The sequence below is a fragment of the Pan troglodytes genome, chromosome 13, assembly GCF_028858775.2.
Source record: "Pan troglodytes isolate AG18354 chromosome 13, NHGRI_mPanTro3-v2.0_pri, whole genome shotgun sequence".
In the NCBI taxonomy this organism is placed as follows: Eukaryota; Metazoa; Chordata; class Mammalia; order Primates; family Hominidae; genus Pan; species Pan troglodytes.
Window position 1 is genome coordinate 43,524,301 of NC_072411.2, and position 25,011 is coordinate 43,549,311.

At 35.8% G+C, this 25,011-nt stretch overlaps 1 protein-coding gene across 1 annotated transcript in view; it reads right to left on the reverse strand.

Annotated features, from left to right (window-relative positions):
* LRP1B (LDL receptor related protein 1B) overlaps positions 1–25,011 on the reverse strand; it is a 1,946,873-nt gene that overhangs the window by 1,239,465 nt on the left and 682,397 nt on the right. Inside the window, exon 6 of the mRNA XM_063790432.1 lies at positions 13,878–14,015. Within this exon, the coding sequence (XP_063646502.1) occupies positions 13,878–14,015 (138 nt within the window). The remainder of the gene's footprint in view (positions 1–13,877; positions 14,016–25,011) is intronic.

The window sequence follows — 25,011 nt, forward strand, 5'->3', positions numbered from 1 at the left end:
GGACATTTATCTAGGTATTTGCCAGTTTTTTGCTACATATGTAGCCCTCACTGGCTCCCCAGGATATATATATACACACACACAGATACATTATATATATATATATATATATATATATATATATATATATATATATATATATCCTCTCAGGTGTATTAAATATCTACCTGAGAGAGAGAGCACGGGGGGAATTATAGCAGTCAGAAACTATGACAGCCAATTACAGTGGGTAATAGACAGTCAATAAACTGTGTCTGGGTTAGTAAGGACCGATGGTTTATAACTTCAGAGGTTTGGAAACTTTAAAACTATTTGGAGAAGTGAAAGAAAAGCATGATGAAGTTACAGGAGTATAGAATCTGTTAGAAGGAACAGGCTAAAAACTAAGAGGGCTTAGAAAATATTACGATACAAAATGCAAGTATTTGCACATAGTACAAATTGCTAAGCATTGACCGTGTAACTAAAAATGGTTATTAGAATGTCTTTCCCTGAAGGCATAAGGTAGATGGCAATCTGTCTAGGTGAGTTTGGTTTCAGTCCAGCCTGAAGGCAGATAGATGAACTGATGACCTCTGAAAGTCCCTTCTGGCCCTATTATCCAACAACTCTATTTTGCACTGAGAGAAAGTTATTGCTGCTTCTCTATTTGTAGTTATAGTCATCAAGGAGACCTGTACTTCCCTTCTGCACATTGCAGATATTTCTGGTAAATAAGAAACAAAACTGAAAGGAGCAAATCATTTTAGGCAAAATGCAGGCATGAATATTCCTGACAAAAAGCACACTGCTTTTTGTTTGTTTGTTTGTTTGCTTGTTTGCGGAGCGGGGGGGAATTCCAGCATACAGTGTGGCACATACTATCCCTAGAAGTTGTTCTGCAAAACAATCCCTACACCTTTACACTCCATCACTCCCTCATGGTTCCCTGTATGTTTGTCATCTCTGCCCAGTTTGATGGGTCTTTGCAGTCAAGTGACTGGGTAGAAGTAAACTATGTTTCTTTAGATGTTTCCACTCTAGCAGGGGTATGAAACTTATACATGGGCAGAAAAGACAAATTAAACCAAGGCATATTTGCATGAAAAGCTCACATCAAAATGTAAGTTATATTGTGTTAGGCAACATTAGAATTTTATCCCAAACATATTCCTCTTGGTTCTGCACATTCTGTTTTGCATAATTAATTTAGATGGGTGGAATACAACCCTGACTTACTGAAATGGAACTGAAGTCATTGGCGGGCAGGAGGACACAGGAGTCAAAGCAAGAGCATGACTAGTGCAAACCTCATCTTACACTGGTTTTGAAAATGGGAACAAATGAAACAAACCCAGTTGAAGAGTATAAAAGGATAAGTTATTTTTAATTCCCTAAATAATCATTTTATCTGGATATCCAATAGACACAGGCTAGGAAAATTTGATAGAGTGCACATATATTTCTATATACACAGTCTATATACACACATATATTTCTGTATACATGTATATAAAACAAATTGTATATTTAATTCTACATATAATAAATATTTGGGGATCATTTTACATATACCATTTAGAATAAAGAGCATTTATACCTATTAATATTTCTCTCCAAACTTATTTGAGACCACTAAAGTAATATTTAATTAACCTAACTAAAAATCAGACAATTCAAGTTCTTAGAGCTACTGCTCTGAGAATATTGGAGAATTCTCAGAGTCATTTATTGAACTGTATAGATTTTTTCTTGGCACTTTCTGGTTTTGTACCTGTACTGTACTCTAAATAAGAACACACCACACATTTCAGCTAATGGAAGTAAAAATTGCTCTTTAGGGCTTGTCCTTCCCATTCTCCTTGTATCCGACACTCAAGCCTTGGCTCGCAAGCACAATGACCTAATCCAGAAGAAGCTCGTTGAGCAGAGCAGATTGATCTCTCTTTGGTCGCTGCTTCATGGTTTTTTACAACCACAGTGGGTTGTTGGACCAGTTCTACAATCCCTTGTGGCATAAAGAGATCAATCATTTGGTTTCAAGCTTTTTCTTAATCGCAAGCCTAATGGAAAGCTAGAACACAAATTCTCAGCTAATGCAAATAAATCTGGGTGATTTACTTTCACTAAAATATTAGTCACTAATGAAGAGTTTCTTGCATCTAAATTCAAATATACAAATGTATGCCAAAAGTTTGGAAACGTATAATATACGTGCATATGTCTCTGTATCTCCACAAGAGTGAAAAAGAAATAATTGTTTGATTTGATTCTGAAAAGACTGACTACGGTGAGCTCAGAAGTAACCAGTCTCATAGCTGTTTCATTTTTCAGAATATTACTTAATGTATTGCAATATTCTGTTATTTTAGTTCATTTGTGCTGTTATAACAAAATACCAGAGGCTTGGTAGCTTAAACAAAGGCAGCTTATTTCTCATAGTTCTAGAAGCTGGAAAGTCCAAGATCAAGGTACCAGCAGATTCCATTTTCCATGAGGGCCCATTTTATGGCTCATGGAATAAGGTCTTCCAGCTGTGTCTTCATGTAGTAGAAGGGGCAAAAGACCTCTATGATTCTATTTTATTTATTTATTTTTTTTATTTTTTGAGACACAGTCTCACTCTATAGCCCAGGCTACAGAGCAGTGCCATGATTTTGGCTCACTGCAACCTCTGCCTCCCAGGCTCAAGCAATTCTCATGCCTCAGCATCCCAAGTAACTGGGATTACAGACATGCACCACCACACCTGGCTAATTTTTGTATTTTTATGGGGATGGGGCTTTGCCATGTTGGCCTGGCTGGTCTTGAACTCATGGCTTAAAGTGATCCAACCCCACCTTGGCCTCCCAAAGTGCTGGGATTACAGGTGTGAGCCTATTTTATATGGGCACTAATCCCATTTGTAAGGGCTCCACCTTCATGACCTAACACTTCTCAAAAGAACCCACCTCCTCATAACATCACCTTGGTAATTAGATTTCAGCATTTGAATTTTGGGGTGATACACATTAAAACAACAGTAGATGGAACTAACACACATGAAATTCCATGGAATAGGGTTTACTATATAAGTGAAAAGAATGGACTATTTAAAAAGCCACAAAAATAGTATTTTTTACAATTATGAAAATATTAGAAATTCAGAAATGAAAACACTGGCTGAAAATATCTTGTGAGCTTTCTCTATAGAATTTGTAAGATTTACTAGAATTACAGATTAGGCTCAACAGATCTCAAGTCTTCTAAATATTTATGATTAATTCTCATTGTAATGTCCCTTCTTATTCAATGTTTCACTTTCCAGGGTTTGACGGGCTGAGGTTTGAGTTAGCCATAGTCAACTGTCATCTGAAGAAAGGTAAATATAGTACAATAAGGTATTTTGAGAGAGAGAAAAAGACCAAGTTTACGAAACATTTATGACAGTAAATTGTTATTGTTCTATTTTATGATTATTGATGTTAATGTCTTACTGAGCTTAATTTATAAATTAACCTTTATCATAGGTATGCATGTATAGAAAAAACATAGTCTATATAGGATTGGGTACCATCCACAGTTTCAGGCCTTCACATGGGATCTTGGAATGTATCCCCCGTGGGAATACATTATTCAAAATTTAAACTTTCTCTATTGAATGACTTTGAGAAATCTCTCTTTATTTCTTCCAGATTCCATCATGAAAGTTGAAATTTCTAAAGTTTTTTAACTTCTTATTGTTACTGGTGCAGATCTACTTCAAAGAGTCAAAATGAACAGTTCCCTTCCACATTCTTCACCCAATGAAAGTACTAATTTTTCTCAAAGCGATAAGCTACTAGTAAGATTTAGACATTGAATACTTCAAGCTAGTTACATAGTTGTTCAGCCTGTTGTTTACTCAGCACATTTTTTTCCTTTTCAATCAATTAATAAACCTGACAGGGAATATATAGTTAGTTGAAAAATGTCTTCAGTTGAAATTCTACAAGCCATCTTGCTGCTTTGAGAATGGGTCAGGAGGATGCTGAAGCATCATAAGGTTATGCAGTTTTCTGAGTTGATATGTTAAGGCCCAGTAGTCAAAATTGGTGAAGGAAAACTCAAGGTCACAGGGTTTAACGCTTACTTTCCAGCTGATTTCCAGTGTGACTCTTGGGGATGCCATTCAACTTCAGCTTCCTACTTTAATTCCTTGCTTTTTAAATATCAAGCTGCTGTGTCAAAAAACCAAATAATGAATCATACGGGATTTGGCCTCACATTTGAGGTTGAGTAGAGAGCTGAGTGACAGTTTGTTATAATTCATACTTTTGAATAATATTAAAACAATGATATATTTTTCAAAGTTAAGGGACAAGAGGACAAAATTTAGGCATGTTATAACAAGGTAGTATTTTAGTAGCTTGCTAATGGTGAAATTATGGTTGCTTAAAATAGTAAATATACCTTCCAAATTTCTAAATGTTATTTGAAAAGGATTTTGCTTAATATGGCTCCTTATGTCGTCGATTTTGACTTTCACTTACACAAACTACATCCAAGTGACACATTAAAGAACAACATGTAATGTGCATCCATTCTGGAGTTGATCAATGTGAGGTAAGGATTACTGTTTATCTTCAAGTTTTATAATTACAGTAATGCACATATATATTTTCTAAGAATAAACTATGTAACCTGCTACACATATGCAACAATTCTAGCTACTATATGCTTAATATTAAAACAATTTCATATAACACCTTTAAAATACTATTGAGAATATACCCTGGTATGTTTTTTTTTTTACTCTCTTGCTTTTTGTGGTTCTATGAAATGCATTTTAGATAAGTCATACTGTGTACCTATTCTAATGTAACTCCTCTTGGTCTATTCCTAAGTATTTTTTCAGGTTCAAACTCCTCTCACTACACTCAAGGATGTATGCTTCAACCTTACCCAGTAACTTAGAGATCTTGAACACACAATACTTTATCCTGCACTTATGCCTCTGTATATGTAGTTCCCTAATTTTGTAATGTTCTTCCTTTCCTCATTTGCCTACCCAACGCTTAGAGTGAGATGCCTGTCACCTATCAGCTCACTTGGGATATCTTCTTGCATCTTCTCATGTAGAATTAGATGTTTCTCGTCTTATTCTTCCTCTTTAATTTTTACCTACCTCAATTACTACATGTGAATTCCATGAAGGCGGAAAATAGGACTTTCTGAATCCCTGGTATTTAGCTAAATATCTGGAATATTGTCACTGCAAACAAAATTTTATTGAAGTTGATTAATCAATTGAATTTTGGAAAAGTCCTTAGTGTATTTCTATTGGCACATTTAAAAAAGTCTTTTTGGCCTCATACTCATTATATTTTCTACATTCTTTGTTTTCCACTATCAAGATGAGAAAGATGAAGGAAATATCTAGATAAACACGGGCTACCAGGGCCTATAAATATTCATACAAATTAACACTATCAAGAGTTGCAGAACATTAACATGTCTCCTTAATTGGGGAGAGATTACTTGTCTGAAGGAAGTTGAGTTTTCTGGCTTTTTGTGATTTCACACAAGACTTCCATCTAAGAGGCTAGTACGTTTGAGAAACAGGTAGAAATAATAGGAGTTGTTTGCACCAAGGGGTAAATCTCCATATCAAAGCAGTTGCTATTTCTTCTACTACAGATACCAGGTATACACACAGAGTAAATATTTTATTGGGGTGGGAGCAGTGGATACATGTTGTTGACTTACACCTATTTAAAATTGGCCGGACACAGTGGCTCATGCCTGTAATCCTAGCACTTTGGGAGGCCAAGGCGGGTGGATCACCTGAGGTCAGGAGTTCGAGACCAGCCTGACAGTGAAATCCCGTCTGTACTAAAAATACAAAAATTAGCCAAACGTGGTACTGGACGCCTGTAATCCCAGCTATTTGGGAGGCTGAGGCAGGAGAATCACTTGAACCCCGGAGGTGGAGGTTGCAATGAGCTGAAATTGTACCAATGCACTCCAGCCTGGGTGACAAGAGCAAGACTCCATCTCAAAAAAAATTAAAATCAAATCAAATCAAAATTAACTGAAAATAGAGTATATTGCAGCAACAAATGAAGATCCATAATGCACCAGGAATCTCACTACAGAAAAGCTGTGATAAAAAATTATGGAAGTAATGTAACTTCATTTGAAACCACTATTGTCTAAGAAGAGGGACAGATACAGAATCTGAAATGATGTTTTAATGAAGAATACCTCCTTTTAACTTAAAGCCTTCTGTGATCATTTCTAAACTACTAGTAGGCAGTTTACACCATTTGTAAAAATTTACAATTTTTTTTTGTTTCCATATTTATTCTTAAAAAATAATTCTGTTTGGAGGAAGAGAACATGTTTTTAATATAATATTAACATTCATCAAAGATGTAAATCTATGACAAAGGAATTAACTTCCAATCAACAATGAACTATTTTAGACTACCTTTTGAATTCTCAGCTACAACGTAGGGTCAAATTACTTAGTCATCCTTTCCCCAGAGGTATTTACTTAGTTAGCTAGCTGCCCCTTCTGTCAACATATTCGAACATTTTTAAACTTGAATTCTAAGTCTCTTTAGCAGTATTAATTTAGCAATTATGCCTTATAAATCAGTGTTAAGAAGTCAGATGTCTGCAAAAAAAGCATATTTCTAATTAAACAGAATTTATAAAACTAAGTCCCTGAAAAAATGAACATACATACATACATATGTGCAAATATGCATGTGTATATACGTTTATATATACACACATATACACATATATATTTAGAGCAGTCCTCCATAAGTGCACAATCCTAATTTCATGTAGGTGTCATTTGTCAATATAAACAATAGTGGTATAGGTCTTTCAAAAGGATGAAACACCTATAGAAGTTCTATTCTTTCTAGAAATTGTTGCTTTGCTTCTGGGAAGCATTAAGCTTGGCCCTGAAATCAGGTAGTGTTAAGGGTCATAGCCTTTCACTAAACTAACTCAGTTACTTAAACTAATCTCTTTGAGTGGAAATCCTTACACCTGAGATAGGCTTGAGACTATCTGATCACCTTAGCGCAGCTCAACACAGAGAAAATACAGCAGAATCTACTCTTAACTTGTAAGAGCTTTACTAATCAAAAGTGTTCTGAGCTCACAAACCTAGGTCTTCCTGGGTAATTCCACTTCTTTGTTTCTTAGCTGTCGACTTATTGATGTTTCAAGTCACTTGAGCACAGGTTTCCCTCCCTGTGCTTTAAGCTCAGTGTTGATGACAGATACACTTACTATAACATTGCAATTACACCTCTTCTCCATACCTTTGTTTTGGAATTCTGCATGCTGAAATTCCACTCTATAGTATGATTTTATATTTTAATGAAATTTTTAAAATGAGGCTATGACAAGATTAATTAAGTAAAATTAAAAACAACAATAAAGAGCTGCAAATTCATTTTTCTTCTTCAGTAGCTTTACTAAATTCCTTCCTTCCTTCCTTCCTTCCTCCCTCCCTCCCTTCCTTTCCTCCCTCCCTTCCTTTCCTCCCTCCCTTCCTTTCCTCCCTCCCTTCCTTTCCTCCCTCCCTTCCTTTCCTCCCTCCCTTCCTTTCCTCCCTCCCTTCCTTTCCTCTCTCCCTTCCTTTCCTCCTTTCTTCTTTCCGTTTTCCATAGTAGTAGCTGGAATAGGATTTTTAACTAAATAACAGCACAGATAAATTTTTCCTTTCTGGAAAAAAAAAAAAAATGGAGTTCTGTAAAACCTCTAGGTCAATTTCTTTTTAGAAAATTTGGAATACATATAAGATTAAGTAAGAAGTTTAAAGAATTACTAATTTTCCCATGGTGAATCATTACAGAAAATAAAGGCTACCATTTAGCTTGGTCCATTTTGAGAATGCCTCTAAGTTCTAAATCACCCCCAGGATTTTTTTAGCACTTTTCATAAGAGTTTCGTTTTATGGATAGAAATATAAAAGTAAAAAACCAGCTACATAAATTTTTAATTAACAGAAGTTATCATCTAAATTAAATACATTAGAATTATTGACAATAGATTATGAGTGGATTAAGAAAAAATGCAATTGCATATATTAGGAAAGTTATTTTCCAACTGGAAAGTAAAGTAAAATAATCAAATGTAATTTAAAAGTCTGAATATGTATTATTTTAAGGAGTTGGTTGGTATATAAAGGGATCTTTTTCTTTTTTAGTTTACTGATCCAATATGCCAATTAATTATGTCATATACTAATAATCATACAGGAAAATGTTCAGAATAGAAAAACAAAATATGAGAAAAGATGAGTATGTGTGTATGTATTTGTATGTTTTGGGGGTGAGCTTTTCATATGTCAGAGTTTTTTTTCTCCAATCAGTTTTAGTAAAATCTTCACATATGTTATTCTCTTAGATTTAAAAGGACTTCAGAATGTTTGCTAGAAAACAATTACATAGATTGAATAGTCACTTTTGCTAGTGATATAAAAGGTAGAATTCCTCTTTTCACTGACCTCTGAACTTTCTATATTCTTTTAACAGGATAAGGGCAGATGCTGCCACAGAGACTGTCATTCCCATGGACATTTAAATATATTAGCACTTGGGGGCCAGGTGTGGTGGCTCACGCCTGTAATCCAAGCACTGTGGGAGGCAACACAGGTGGATCACTTTATGTCAGGAGTTTGTGACCAGCTTGGCCAACATGGTGAAACCCCCGCTATACTAAAAATACAAAAATTAGCTGGTGGCACAGGCCTGTAATCCCAGCTACTTGGGACACTGAGGCAGGAGAATCATTTAAACCTGGGAGGGGGAGGTTGCCATAAGCTGAGATCAGGCCACTGCACTCCAGCCTGGGCAACAGAGCAAGATTCTGTCTAAATAAATAAATAACTTACCACTTGGCACTACAAATGTAATCTAACAGGGATGTGAATAAAAACAAGGCTTCTCTTGCTTATACCCACTTTAAATGTTAATAATACTGACAGGAGGGAGGGAAATCCTGGGTAGAAGAGAGCAGTTCCCCAGCAAAGGCCCCATCCTCACGCCTGGAAACCCACGGCCCTAAATGGGAACAGGCATTCCTGTCTTCACACCCAGATGTTGACCTTTGGCCTGCCACACCTCCCTATCCTGTACCCATATAAACCCCAAACCTCGGGCGCCACAAAGAGAAGAATAAAAATGCAGAAAAGCAGCAGAACAACAGAGTGGTGAGGCAGAGAAGGAGAGAAGCGACGGAGCATCTGAATGTCGAGAGAAGTTCGGTTGGGGATGGTCAGACAGGAGATCAGCTGCAGGACAGCCGAACTCCAAGGGAAGATCATCTCCCCACACCATCCCCTTTCCAGCTTCTCATCCATTCCATTGAGAACCACCTCCATCCAACAATAAAATCTCCTTCATTTACCATCCTTCAATTTCCCTGTGTGACCTGATTCTTCCTGGACACCAGACAAGAACCTGGGTACTAAGAGGGCACCCAGCTGGTTAACACTTAAGCCATCTGCAGATGGCAGAGCTAAAAGAGCACTATAACATGCCAACTGGGGCTTTGGGAGTTGCAGGTACCGAACCGTAGATGCTACCTTGGGGCCAGAGCCCAAAAGTGCTGGCCCCAGCTCCTGCACCTGCCTGTCTGCGTGCTCCCCTTCCTGGAAGGGGTTTGAGCCCATGGCGGCCCAACAGATGAGCCACAACTCTGTCGCACATTCTGCGAGGGGAGTCAGGGAACTCTCCTGTTTCATTAACATAATAAATTATCTTAAGAATGTCAAATTTTAAAACAGCATTTTGATACATCTTAGTCCATCTTGTTTCTATTTGTCAAAGTTTTTCACTTCTTCCATCATTCTTTATATGGTTGTGTGCATTTCTGTGGAAATTTTCTGGATTGAGAGGCCTTGTATTTTACGGGATGCATTTTCATTGCTCATGCAATTAGACAAGGTGATATTACCACCAATATGAAGTACTGTGTAGAAAGAGATTAACTTTTCAAAAATATGTGATTTTGAAAGTTTTTACTGTAAAACTTTTATAAGCATATTTCTACATGCAAGTACCCCCATATACAAAAATCCATTATTCTTTCTTCAGATGGAGCTCAATTATGGAGATGAAAATATCAGTGTTATAGAAAATCATTAATAATAGATATCTTTTCATTATCTTTACTAGAAAGATATTGACTTTTCTAGGAAATATTCACAAAGCAATTCAGTTGATACAAAAACATTCCCAGGACCAGAACATCACCCCCCAAATTTTAATTTTTTCCCTTATTAGTTTTATAAAGGATATAAATATACCACCAAATATATTTTGGATCCTCTTCTGAAAAAAAGAAAACAGCTGGGCACGGTGGCTCACGCCTGTAATTCCAGCACTTTGTGATGCTGAGGCGGGTGGATCACCTGAGGTTGGGAGTTTGAGACCAGCCTGACCAACATGGAGAAACTCCATTTCTACTAAAAGTACAAAATTAGCCAGGTGTGTTGGCGCATGCCTGTAATCCCAGCTACTTGGAAGGCTGAGGCAGGAGAATCGCTTGAACCTGGGAGGCAGAGGTCATGGTGAGCCGAGATAGCGCCATTGCACTCCAGCCTGGGCAACAAGAGCAAAACTCCGTCTCAAAAAAAAAAAACAACAACCCCCCCCCCCAAAAAAAAACAAACAAAAAAAAAACCACATCCATTTTTTAATCATATCTTAGGCTTTAGGTATAATTACTTAAATTACAGTCTATGCTTAGAATGCAACAAAAAGGACGCAATGTAAAAATAACCGAGTTAGACAGAATTGTTCTGAAAAAAAAAAAAAAAAAGAAAGAAAGAATTTCCAAAAAGAAAGGTAACGTTTGAATTAATCTGGTTTCTTGATTTATTTTCTGTCTATAGTGGATAAGAAAGTTCCTTACAGACTTGATGGGGCTGGTTCCTAATTAACTCTCCAGGAAACAATGTTTCATCAGGTGTGACCACAAATTAGGAGGAAGGCTGAGGGTGAGAAAGTAGACTCAGTTCCTACAATGTACCTTTGCTTATAGGCAGTCACCTTTTCACATTTAAACACAGACTATATAAATGTTGCAAATCTAATGTTGCCCAGTGATTTGGTTTTTGTCCATGTGGTGAGGAAACTTTACAAGACCAAGCAGGTAAACTCATTTCTGAGTTTATTTTCTCAATGCAGAAAGATTTTTTTAAATCATTGATTCTAGGATGACTGTATCTCTTTAGTCACCTTGTTCTTACAATGCTATGTAGTGTGCAAGGCCAGAAAAGAAGGTGAAAAACCCTCCACTGAGGTTAAATAGCAAGTAGAAATCCAAATATATTTATTATTTCTAAGTCTACCATAGATCATAATGAATGGTTGCTTAGGTCTTTTAAAACACTTTATTTGGTTAAATGTAAAAATATTTAAAAGTCCAAAATGGTACAATCAACCTCCCACTGCAAACTAAACCTCCCACTGGCAAAAAAAAAAAAAGTTGTCACATGTGATAAAAGAAAGAAAACTTGAAACACTTAAATAACTGAATTAGAACAGAAAAAAAAGAATGGAGCATAAACAACTACATACTTGAAATTTGTCTTAATCCAATATATATGTCAATCTTTTCAAGGATCAAAATAAAATTAAAAGCATTTTATTTTTGTTCAAATACTTTGTTTTTATTTGAATCCCCTGTTATGCTATTAACATATGCCCTCATATATTAGATCAAAAATCTAAATGTTATCAGAAAACTCAGATATATTTTCATACAATCCTTGGCACAGAAGTATGTTTATGATATTCAAATGTGTGTAATCACTTCTGATGAAATATTTGGAAAGGTGATGGTTTTATTCTTTTAAAAGCTTAGTCATACATATCTATCTGGAAATTCAAAAACAATATAACAAAAAGCCTGAATTATAACTGAGTTGAATAAAATTAGGATCTAGAAAATATAATATCCAAAAAGAAAATTAAACTCTTTAATGCCTATCATTTAAAAATCCTTCTTTCCTTCTTTCCCTCCCTCCCTTCCTCCCTCCCTCCCTCCCTCTCTCTCTCATTCTCTCTTTCTTTCTTTGATGAAGTTTTACTCAGTCACCCAGGCTGGAGTGCAATGACATAATCTTGGCTCACTGCAACCTCTGCCTTCTGGGTTCAAGAAACTCTCCTGCCTCAGCCTCCCAAGTAGCTGGGAATACAGGCCCCTGCCACCACAGCTAGCTAATTTTTTGTTTTTTTTAATAGAGACAGGGTTTCATCACGTTGGCCATGCTGGTCTCGAACTCCTGACGTCAGGTGATCTGCCTGCTTGGGCCTCCCAAAGTGCTGGGATTACAGGAGTGAGCCACTGCACCCGGCCTACTTTTCATATCACTTTTTCATATACAATTACATAAAAGATGTCACAAAGCCTTTACATAAAAATAAAATCTCTTATTCATTATTATTACATATGTATTCATACCTGCAACTATGAATCTGCTGATTTTTTATGTAATTTTAATGCTAAGAAAGGAAACTCAGGCCAAACAAGAAAGCTTCTGAAGATCTTTAAATTCCCAGTCAGAATTTATCCACAGAGTCAGCGTAATTGGACTTTCCTTTAGAAAGAGGGAAAAGACCTAGTGACCAGTTGATTTCCACAGCCTACCTGTAGTCTCTCAACACTCTTACATCTTCAGGTTATTGTTCTAAGATTTATGCTTTTTCTAATATATTTCTCCATTTATGGTCTTGAATTCAGCTTACTTCACCCCAGACCTGGAAAACTGTCAGCCAACAAGACCTGTCAGGCCCCCAGACAGGTTTTGTTTGGGCATATTATTGACTATACAATGTTTTAAAAAATAGCATCTGACTTTGAGCACTTTAAACGTATACATATTTGGAGCTCCTCCTGAACAACTGGAATTTCTGGTGACCTGGGACCTCTTCCCCCATGACAGCAATTCGTTTGTGTGAAGCTACCCAGAAACCAGATACGCTATCTCCAGTTTCCTCTCCTTTCTTCTATTCTTTGTTGTCTTACTGACCCCCAAACGAAGGACAGGTTCTTATCGAAATCTTAGCTTCAATATCCTTTGTGTTACACTCAGTCTATGAGAATCTGAGTTAAAGACTTCCAGTACAGTTGTTTCTTTCCCAGCTCCATCCTGCAGCCTGATTCACTTGACTGATACCTTGATTCTGTTTCCAAATCTGGGTCCTTACCTGGATCCTTGACTGTTTTCTTCTGCTCTTATTTCTCTTCATCTCATGTTTCATTCTCCCCACTCCACCCCCCACTAGAAAGTGCCAGTAGCATTTAACTTTTTATTAATTTTTAGATTTTAATTATTATCCCTCATATCATTAATATCTAGGTAATATTGTACCATTGTAGAATTCAGATGTCGATTTTTAAAAAGACAAAATTACAAGAAAGTTAACAGTCTAATATCATGGAAAGATTATGAAGGAAAAATTTTCCTTCATACTTCTTACTGAAATACTTGTTTGACGAAACATTCCTTCAAATTCTTTGTTTAAGCAGAGGAAACAAGCTTATAACACCATGTGATATCAATCTGCTGTGACAAAGACTTCTCATTTGTCTTTAGCTCAAAAGTACTTTTTTATATGAAACATATAATTGTTTAAGAGCCCAACTTCAAAGTCTAAATTTGTGTGTGTGTGTGTGTGTGTGTGTGTGTGTGTGTGTGTTGTCTAATGGTGTTTTTTTGCTCAAACATAATACTTGCAGCTTTGAAATGCATATTAAAATGTCTGGCAGTAAAATTCATGCTTTCTTAATAACTGATATGCTTATAGTTGAAAGAAAAGGCAGGTTATAGGTTTTCTTTGAACTTTCATTACTATGTAAAATTTAATATTTCAGTTGCATCGTTCCACAAATGGACTCACCCTGACAATGTACTCCTTCGTCATACCCATCTGGGCAGTCCAAGACACCATTGCACAGCTGGGATAAATGAACACATTTGTTGGTACCAAGGCAAGCAATGTGATTCAAGGGGCACTTGATTTCTACCTCCTCGGGACCTGAAAAGATGTAAAAAAGAACAGAATTATGTGTTAGCTTTTCTAAATGGTAAAACTGTTAAGCACAAGAAATTACTAGCATTGTTTTACAAAACAAAACTATAGAAAATACTGTAAGAGTGCTGCTCTTGTTCTCAGAGACATTGAAGTTAGCCTATGTGATTAAACACCTAATCTTTAAAGCTGCATAGGAAAGGCAATATGTATTTTTTCAAATAATGCATTAAAAACATAGATATTCTTTTCAACCATTAAAATAGTATGGATTTAAAATCTGAGGGTTGATTGAGTCATTGTTTCATCTCATATCCCTAGATAAGTTGGGCAAGGTACTTAAACTCCTTGAATCTCAATTTCCTCAGCTGTAACCTATGGATAATTGTTCTCGGCAGATCTCTTGTTAGAATTACATCAGGTAACATGAACAAAAATGTTTCAGTGGCATTTACGTGAAGTTATGTCAATCTAAAGGTTATATTTAGTCTGTTCTTTAAGAATATGAAGAACATTTAGTTATAAATGTATTTATGTATGACTTCTATTGTTTAAAAATCTTTTACTGAGCAACTACAATAGAATAAAATTTGCTAAAGAACAGGAAGTGAAAGAAAGGGCATACTCATTGTTTTTACACACCAGTGATAACTACTTTGTATAATCACCATTTGTGTTTTTAAGATAAGCTTAAATCAGAACATAGGGTCTTTTCTCAAAGTTTACCCATTCCAAATCTTTATCAAGCATCCAAATTGTATGTTATTTTACCTGAATTTCAGGCTGTCAATTCCCAAATCCTATCTACACTTCTACAAGCACTTTCCAAATCCCCATATGATTCTTAGTCTTATCCAGCTCTTCCAAATCTAAAACGTAGTAATTCCAATATGACTACTATCATGTATTAATCTGACATAGATTATTGCAACAGCCTTGATTCTATAGTCCGACACACTTAGGTTTTAATCAGAACTCTGCCGAATCCATGCGACATTAATTGATTTAATCAAATAATTATTAGTTTTCTCATGTATAAAATGAAACTATCAAATGAGCCTACCTCGTAGGGTTGTTGTGAATGTCAACAGTTATTGACTACAAAGCACTGAGCACTGCGATGTAGGCTGAGTAGGAATTCAACACGCATTAGTTACATAAATAAATGTAGCATAACAGAGTGCTTAACAGACTGCAGAGCCAGATTCCTGGGTCCAAATGCTGGCCCCACTATTCATAAGCTGAGTGGCTTGATCAAGCTATATATCAAGTCTCTATTTCACAGGGTTGTGGTGAGGATTCTATCAAAAGCTCTCAGAATACTGTCTGGCAGACACTTAATAAATGTTTGGTTATCATAGTTAAGTAAAAAATGTTCTCAGAAGGTAAGTTGCTTTTTGGTAAATACTTGTATCTCAAACTGTCTTTTCTGTTGTAAACCCCTTTCCTCCTCCTGAAAAAGAAAGCTCAAAAATTTCATGTTTTACCTTCCCTACTTAGTTGAGGTAAAATAATAATAATAATTAAAAGGCCAATCTAACATATTTTAGGATATGCAAAATTGTGAGAATTGCAGAAGTTTGCAATGTGATAAAATTAGAAAACAAACAAAAGAAAACAAAAATATCATACAAGCAAAAAAACAAACTAGAGTTGCCAAAAGTTAAATATAATTTTGAAATACTTTATCAAATAGGAATTATAGGTGTAAATTGTTTTGTTGGATGCTAAAACAGCTTTCTCTCAATGTTTTGTGTTTTGGGGATATAAACAAATTCTTATGCTGTAGCTTCACTAGCTGAATTGTTTAACAGATTTCTCTGTAAATTTCATGTGTATTTATATAATTATTACTGTACAAGGCTATTAAATGTCAAACACCTGTCACCCCAAATCCACAACTCATTTTCTGTAACATGCTTCTGTAACTTGAGTATCAATATTTCTAAAAATATATCTTTATTTCCATATATAAATATGTGTGTGTGCATATATATTAATAATTTGTCTAAATATACAAATTTGAATACAAATTACAGGAGTAAAAGTAAGTGAAAGGGTTTTCACTGAGCGCCTCTAACTATTTAATCTTATGTTTATAATATTAACATAAATTCATTTAAAAATGAAGTTTAAAGACACATAATATTAAAAAGCTATAAACTTCTATGACCAACATCATAAAGTAGCTTTTTAAAATTACTTGGCTGATTCACAAAAATTTAAAAACATGCATCCTTGTATACATTTCCAAGAAATGTTTAGGCCAGTTATATTTAGACCTTTCTGTAAGAGTTCTAAAAGTTACCCACAGAGAAAACACTTCATAAACCTGAGAGACTTTAGAAATGTTATAGTTAGAAAACAAAAAAATGACTCAGCAGTTCTCACAAGCAGCAAGATTTTTTTTTTCTGGTTTCTTTTTATTTTATTTTATTATTATTATACTTTAAGTTTTAGGGTACGTGTGCACAACGTGCAGGCCCGTTACATATGTATACATGTGCCATGTTGGTGTTCTGCACCCATTAACTCGTCATTTAGCATTAGGTATATCTCCTGATGCTATCCCTTCCCCCCTCCCCCCACCCCACAACAGTCCCCAGAGTGTGATGTTCCCCTTCCTGTATCCATGTGTTCTCATTGTTCAATTCCCACCTATGAGTGAGAACATGCGGTGTTTGGTTTTTTGTCCTTGCAATAGTTTGCTGGGAATGATGGTTTCCAGTTTCATCCCTGTCCCTACAAAGGACATGAACTCATCCTTTTTTATGGCTGCATAGTATTCCATGGTGTATATGTGCCACATTTGCTTAATCCAGTCTATCCTTGTTGGACATTTAGGTTGGTTCCAAGTCTTTGCTATTGTGAATAGTGCCACTATAAACATACGTGTGCATGTGTCTTTGTAGCAGCATGATTTATAATCCCTTGGGTATATACCCAGTAATGGGATGGCTGGTTCAAATGGTATTTCTAGTTCTAGATCCCTGAGGAATCGCCACACTGACTTCCACAATGGTTGAACTAGTTTACAGTCCCACCAACAGTGTAAAAGTGTTCCTATTTCTCCACATCCTCTCCAGCACCTGTTGTTTCCTGACTTTTTGATGATTGCCATTCTAACTGGTGTGAGATGGTATCTCATTGTGGTTTTGATTTGCATTTCTCTGATGGCCAGTGATGATGAGCGTTTTTTCATATGTTTTTTGGATGCATAAATGTCTTCTTTTGAGAAGTGTCTGTTCATATCCTTCACCCATTTTTGATGGGGTTGTTTTTTTCTTGTAAATTTGTTTGAGTTCATTGTAGATTCTGGATATTAGCCCTTTGTCAGATGAGTAGGTTGCAAAAATTTTCTCCCATTCTGTAGGTTGCCTGTTCACTCTGATGGTAGTTTCTTTTGCTGTGCAGAAGCTCTTTAGTTTAATTTGATCCCATTTTTCAATTTTGGCTTTTGTTGCCATTGCTTTTGGTGCTGTAGACATGAAGTCCTTGCCCATGTCTATGTCCTGAATGGTATTGCCTAGGTTTTCTTCTAGGGTTTTTATGGTTTTAGGTCTATCATGTAAGTCTTTAATCCATCTTGAATTAATTTTTGTATAAGGTGTAAGGAAGGGATCCAGTTTCAGCTTTCTACATATGGCTAGCAAGTTTTCCCAGCACCATTTATTAAATAGGGAATCCTTTCCCCATTGCTTGTTTTTGTCAGGTTTGTCAAAGATCAGATAGTTGTAGATATGTGGCATTATTTCTGAGGGCTCTGTTCTGTTCCATTGGTCTACATCTCCGTTTTGGTACCAGTACCATGCTGTTTTGGTTACTGTAGCCTTGTAGTATAGTTTGAAGTCAGGTAGTGTGATGCCTCCAGCTTTGTTCTTTTGGCTTAGGATTGACTTGGCGATGTGGGCTCTTTTTTGGTTCCACATGAACTTTAAAGTAGTTTTTTCCAATTCTGTGAAGAAAGTCATTGGTAGCTTGATGGGGATGGCATTGAATCTATAAATTACCTTGGGCAGTATGGCCATTTTCACGATATTGAGTCTTCTTACCCATGAGCATGGAATGTTCTTCCATTTGTTTGTATCCTCTTTTATTTCATTGAGCAGTGGTTTGTAGTTCTCCTTGAAGAGGTCCTTCACATCCCTTGTAAGTTGGATTCCTAGGTATTTTATTCTCTTTGAAGCAATTGTGAATGGGAGTTCACTCATGATTTGGCTCTCTGTTTGTCTGTTACTGGTGTATAAGAATGCTTGTGATTTTTGTACATTGATTTTGTATCCTGAGACTTTGCTGAAGTTGCTTATCAGCTTAAGGAGATTTTGGGCTGAGACGATGGGGTTTTCTAGATATACAATCATGCAAGATTTTTTAAAAAGTGATTCATGTGTTGGCTCAAATCAAAGTATGATTTTTCACTGTTAAGATTGTGAGGTAACTGAGGAACATGATAGCAGGAGTAAAATACCCATCTGGTGGCCAGAAGAGAGGCTCAGCTACTTATAAATTTTGAGAAAATAGAAAAATATGTGTTTATTTTGCAAAGACAACGTATAGAATTATTAGATTATTCCTAGTGGTAAAGTTTAGGGACAAGAGAGAAATTAGTCTGGGAGAACTAAAGAGTTAGTTGGTTTCTTTAGACTAGCCACTACAGCCTTTATCATCATTGATATACTCTTGTCTTGGTTGCCAAGACTACTGGGTAAATCATGAGACAGCTGGATCATGGCTGGATGAACTGTACTATAACCAGTCCTTCCCAAATTTTCATATCAATATACATGAAGACCATCATAATATTTGCAAGGTTCACTGGAGTAAATAGCAAATAATATTTTTAGAGGTGGCCCCAGGCCCCGGTAATTAGCCTCACAGTTGAGGGAATAAATATTTCAGACCCCTTTGACCAGTGCTAGGATATTTCAGTTGGAAAACTGCTTAAATCAGTATTTTGTTGTTCTTTCTGGAAAATGGGGAGACAGACAGGGCAGTTTGAGAAATAGCAATGCCTGCCTCAAGCAAAATTCTCTCAAAAGCCAGGCAATATAGATATTTCATATACTGTTGCTTTGGGGATTACTCTATCCTAATTCCCAATGATCATTTGTGCAGTGAAAATATTTGTATCCCATGAAGCTCCTTACAGATTCTGTCCATCCTGTAAATGGACAGAAGAGCCACTCTGATTACTGCTTCTACCCATCCACCAGGGTGAGAAGCATGGGATAATGGGGGCTTCATGAATTCCTGAGAATATGGCAATGTTGCCTTAAATTAAATGATTAATCTCATGAAGACTTTCAGGCATTTGGACATTTCACAGCCAGAGATTATAAATGAGGCACAAAAAGGAACATGGTTGGAGGCTCTCTGGTAAACCTGGCATTACCTCTGTAGTGACTGAATCATGAGGAGTTGGGAGGGACCTGGGACAGGGGCGAGGTGACCAGGTAGTATAGGACAAATTTCAAAATTGTACAAAGACACTGAACATTTTTAGCAAGTATGGTAGTCCTCGTGAGAATGTCACCTCACCTTTCAGCAATGTGCACATTCAGAAAACATTTCCAGTCCTTTAAATCTAAATGTAGGTGACCTAAGCAAGATAGCAAAATTGAAAATGTAATAACTTAAAAAGAAAAACTCCATCATTGGGTGACCCAAATTATATCAACACATGAGGCTAGTATTTATACTTTTAAAGTATGTATAAGTCTTGACCAATTAGTCGAAATAGATTTCACTTCTTACACTAAATCTTATTTTACAAATAATGCTCCCAGGATAATGCAAGGATAATGGGATTCATCTGTATACTTCTGAATGCTTAAATTATTTTTCAGTATAGAGTAAATATCTTACTGTGTACATTAATAGGGGATAATACAGGACATAAGTTCCATCAAATATCTCTTCTGATTAAAGAAAATTGAGATAGCATGTTTTGTGGAGAGGGAAATTTTTCTTCTACTCTAATGGCAGACACAGGCAAATAACTGCACTTGTCACAACATCGTCATATCTTAGCAGAAACAGCATGACTTCTCCTTCCCCACAGCTAACCTCTCTACCTTACACGGTATTATATCCCACCTTTTGGGTCTTGTCCTATCTAGAATTGCCTCTTGGTTTTATTTCCCATCTGTTTTCCCAATATTTCAAAGTCCTGTACCTGCAATCTCACTCAATTTTCTGAAGTTATGCCCAAGAATAAAGTTGCTTTTGCTCTTTAAACTTTCCTTCAAGCAGTATCCCTTTTTGCCTACCGAAAAAAATTTACTGTTAAACTTCTTCAAAACATAGACTGCACCTGCTGCATGCCTATTCCCATGTCACGCTAGCCTCTGCTTCTAACTTTCTGCCGAACTTCTCTCCAGGGCCTCTGTGGTCCCGGCCACAGTGAAGCCAGAGATATGCGAAGTCCTCCAAAGACTGATCAGAATGCCTCTCTCTTAGAATATTTTCCACCATTCTTTCTCAGGCCTCTTATATTCTATTCACACCATTATTTTTGTTATTCCTCACAGTGTTCCATGGACATGCTTGGACACATTTCACACATGCTTTTTCGTAAAATCCCTTCCACCTTTTGCCTGGGAAACACATGATTTACCTTTAACTATATACTGTCATTTCTTTTCCTGCAACTTTTCTGACTTCTCCAAATTCTGTGGCAGATTATAAATTTGCTCATGATTATTGTTTCTAAGTATTTTTCTTCAAAATAAGACTATGAGATATCTGATGTCATTGATTATTTCTCATCCATCTCACCAATGCAAACACCTGGCAGGTTTCTTGACACGGAATTGGTGCTTGGCATACCATTGTTGAAGGAATACACACTGCATTTTAACTCCTGGCTAATTTCTACTTCCTCTGACATGCTAGAAGTTACTCTTTTCCACCATTAATGCATTCTTTGAACAGATTCTACAAATGCTACTTTCATCTCATGAATACTCTCAAAATTATAATGGTTCTCAATTGCTGGTTACAACAAAACCAAACTCCTTAGCCTGATCCCATCATCTAATTGAAGCTTCATTAACATTATTTACAATCAATTTTAAGTATTTATACACTACTTCATTCACTGTTATCTTTCACCCTCCCAAAATACACCAAGTATATTCCCACTCCTGGATCTTTCTTTATGCAATACCATCACCTAGACAGGAAACCTCTTTTTTATTTGCCTAAGAAAATCCTTCAAGGTTAGGCTCAAACCCTAGACTCTCCATAAAGTTTTCTTTGTGAAAAACAGCATAATACAGTGAAAAGCATGTTAAGGTTTAGAGATCAAAGACTTGAATCTGAGTTTCAACAGCCATTTGCTTGTCTTAACTCGCATAAAGTACTTAACCTCACCAAGACTCTTCTTTCACATTTGAAAAATAGGGATTAATAATACTTTCTGCCCGACACTATTGTGATAGGAACAAATAAAATCATGGTTGGGACACACTAGGCAAAGGGGAGTTTTTTGTGGATGTCATTGCTCTCATTTTGTTCAATGAACTTGTGCAGACATTGTCTATATCACACTTTTTTTGGTACAGGCCTCATTGTATAGTTTATGAAATGTATCATATATGCATGGTTGCATATATCTCTTGAGGCCCAAGGACTTACATTTATTTGTTTTTTTCCCACTCTATTTTACAATATTGGGTAGCATAATGTAGCAATAAAAACATATTGATTCCTAGTTGATATAAAATCAAGTAAAAAATACTTTGCTATGTAAAACTATCACCAAATTTGATATGTAAAGCATAAGATGTCCTTGAAATTCAGAAATTTAAAATTATGCAGTTGTGCACTTCCTCTGATTATCGCTGCCTAGTTACTTTAAAAACAGAGTTTTGATTGTATTTTTTAAATTACTTGAAAATTTTTAGTAAAGCCCGCTACTAACTCCAAAACACTGAGGGGCATGAGGATTACTTCTACTGAAGTAATTGATTACTTCTTTTGGCACAAAAACAGATCACTGCAGCCTTGACCTCCCTGGCTCAAGGTAACCTCTCAGCTCAGCTTCCCAAGGACCTAGGACTACAGGCTTGTGTCACCAAACCTGGCTAATTCTTTTATTTTTTTTGTACAGACAGGGTCTCACCATGTTGCCCAGGCTGGTCTCGAACTCCTAGGCTTCAGCAGTCCTCCTGTCAGCCTGTCAGTGCTGGGAATTACAAGCATGAGCCCCCATACCTAGCATCTTTTAAATATTTACTCCTGTGAAATCTTTCTCCTTATTAAATTGAAGATCCTATGATTTCTAAGAATTTGTAACAAGTGCCTTAAAAATTAACTTTCCTGGAATTATTTAAAAACAAATGTTTAGTGTCATTATAACTAAGTTATACATTAAGATTTCTAGAGTACCATTAACCTGATTTCAAGTGTGTTCTTTTACATGGTTTTTTTTTTTTTTTTTTTTTTGAGACGGGGTCTTGTTCTATTGCCCAGGCTGGAGTGCAGTGGTATGATTGTGGATCTTGCAGCCTCCACCTTCTGGGCTGAAGCAAACCTCCCACCTCAGCCTCCCATGATGCTTGGCTTTTTTTTTTTTTTTTTTTTTTTTGTGAGTGGGGACTGCGTGGGGGGCAGATTCAAGGACAGAATTTTGCCACATTGCTCAGACTGGTCTCAAACTCTGGAGCTCAAGCAATCTGCTTGGCTTCACCTCCCAAAACACTGGAATTACAGGCATGAGCCACTACACCTTGCCCTCTTTCATTAAGAATGCTTTTCACACACAGTTAGATCTATTTTCTTGGATGTATTACAGACAAACTATCATCTTTAGTATTTTAAGGTGGAAAGGTAATTTTTATTTAGTTATTAAAAGAGTATGAAAAAATTGCATTATAATATCTGTAATTACCATAGCTGAGAATTCAAAACAGTTACAGCAATCTAGACCACTTATAAGACTATCAAGAATGTGAACAACATCATTTACTCAATGTTATTTGGGAAAATTAGTATATAATATAAAGATAGTTAATATCATACTTATTATTAAACATAATATCAAATCACATAATATCTTTACAGAAGCAATACAACTTTCCCAGGACAGTGTTTATTTCATAAGATCTTGTTCTTATTTTCAAATACAAATTACTTTTACGTCTGAGCTACTTCACCTGACAAACTTATATGTAAGTGCATTAAATAAAACAAATTTATAGTATTTCAAATAAAATTAAAATTGGATTTATGAGTTTCAACTTCCAAGTAAAACAATATTAATTGAATAATTTGTTAATCTGTGTGATTACACTTGAGGATGCAAGAATATAAATAAGAACCTCTAAAGATTCATATGCACTCAATACTAATAGTAACTCACTCAAATCAAGTAATTTATCTGTAAAATAGGTTCCAGTAATGGCTTTTGTGTTTACATATTTCAAATGGATGTTGTGAAGATTCACAAACTGCAAGAGATGTAAAGGTGATTGATTTTGTCAAGCTGCAGTACCCTTTAGCCATCTCTGACATCTAATTTTTAAAGCCCTGGGAAAGGAGTTATTGTAGCTTTGATAACTTGTTTTAGGATTTAAAAATCCTTTCTCTTTTGAAGACTCAGTTTATGAAATTTTGTTTGCATCTAACATATAGAGCTTTATTTATATATTTAATATGTGAAAAACATGCCTGATCACCTAAAAAGAGAACATCTGCTATGACCAAAGTACAGATGGTATGTATTATTATGAATATAAACAATGGATGTCTAGTTAACATCCTTTTACTGAAGGGTTTTAGATCATGTCAGAAAATATTGTCATGTTAAAATAGCCTCGTGTGTGTGTGTGTGTGTGTGTGTGTGTGTTTTCTGCTAACTTTAGAATATATCAAGTGATTTTTATCAGTTTAACTGCAAGTTGGCACCTGAATCCAAAAAGTGTAGGTTAAGTCATAACATTTTCCTGCACTGCAACTATAAACACTTAGAATATAGACAAAGTTGGCAAATAAAAAATATTGTGTGGACATAGCCAAAAATTATTGTCATTAGTTATAGCCTTAGAAATAAGAAATATATTAGGCATATTCAGTGTATTGCTTTCTGACCTTTCATTACAAAAGCAAATAGATAAGAAAATAAATGAAATCACTGTTTTATAAGTAATTGACATTGCAGCATTACCTCTCATCAAACCCCATGTTAATAGAAGGAACTCAGCCTGGATGATTAAAAATCGGTGCTCTTTTAGGTGTTTTAAATGCTCCTTTATTCTTCTCCATGCATTCTTCATATTTCTGAATTGCTAGATTACCCTCACACTCTCCTTGTTAAAATCTCCAGAAATTTATTTTCTCCTTTGTCCCCCTCCCTCCACTTCCACCTAGGTTAAATTTTTTTTTTTTTAATCTCTTACAGCCCTGTTCTTTGCTAGCCAAGTTGATATACTAGGTTCTTTCATGGGTGATACATGTGCATTAAACAGGATTCTTATGAAAACAATGAATCAGTCCTAGAGACTGAAATTACAAGCCCTCTGTGAAAATAATAAAAGTACTTTTGTTTGAGGGAAGGACAATTGTTGATTGATACTCATATCACATTTCTTGGGTGGCAATTTGCTGACTTGTAAAGTTGGCTCTCTGACTTTTTAAGTGAATAAACACATATTTAATCAATGAATCAGAAAGAAGATGCTCTTCAATTTTCAATTTTTAGAAATCCTATTGAGTCCTTAAGATATAAAACACATGTTCCAGTCATCATTTAAAATTTCTCTGTAAGGAAAGGATTTACTCAATTTGCTGATTCAAGAAAAACTTAGGAAGCCAAAGATGAAATGTTTCACTTGTATCTTTTTTCAGAAATACAGAATAGAAGATAAGTATTTCATCTCTAAAAGCAAAGCTTTTTCCTCTTGTTCTTTGGGACTACTTTACCTGTTCTAACTGGGTGATAGCTCCTAATTGCAATTTTGAAGTTCAGGGCAGCTTGGAGAGCCTACCCAATTAGAAGCAG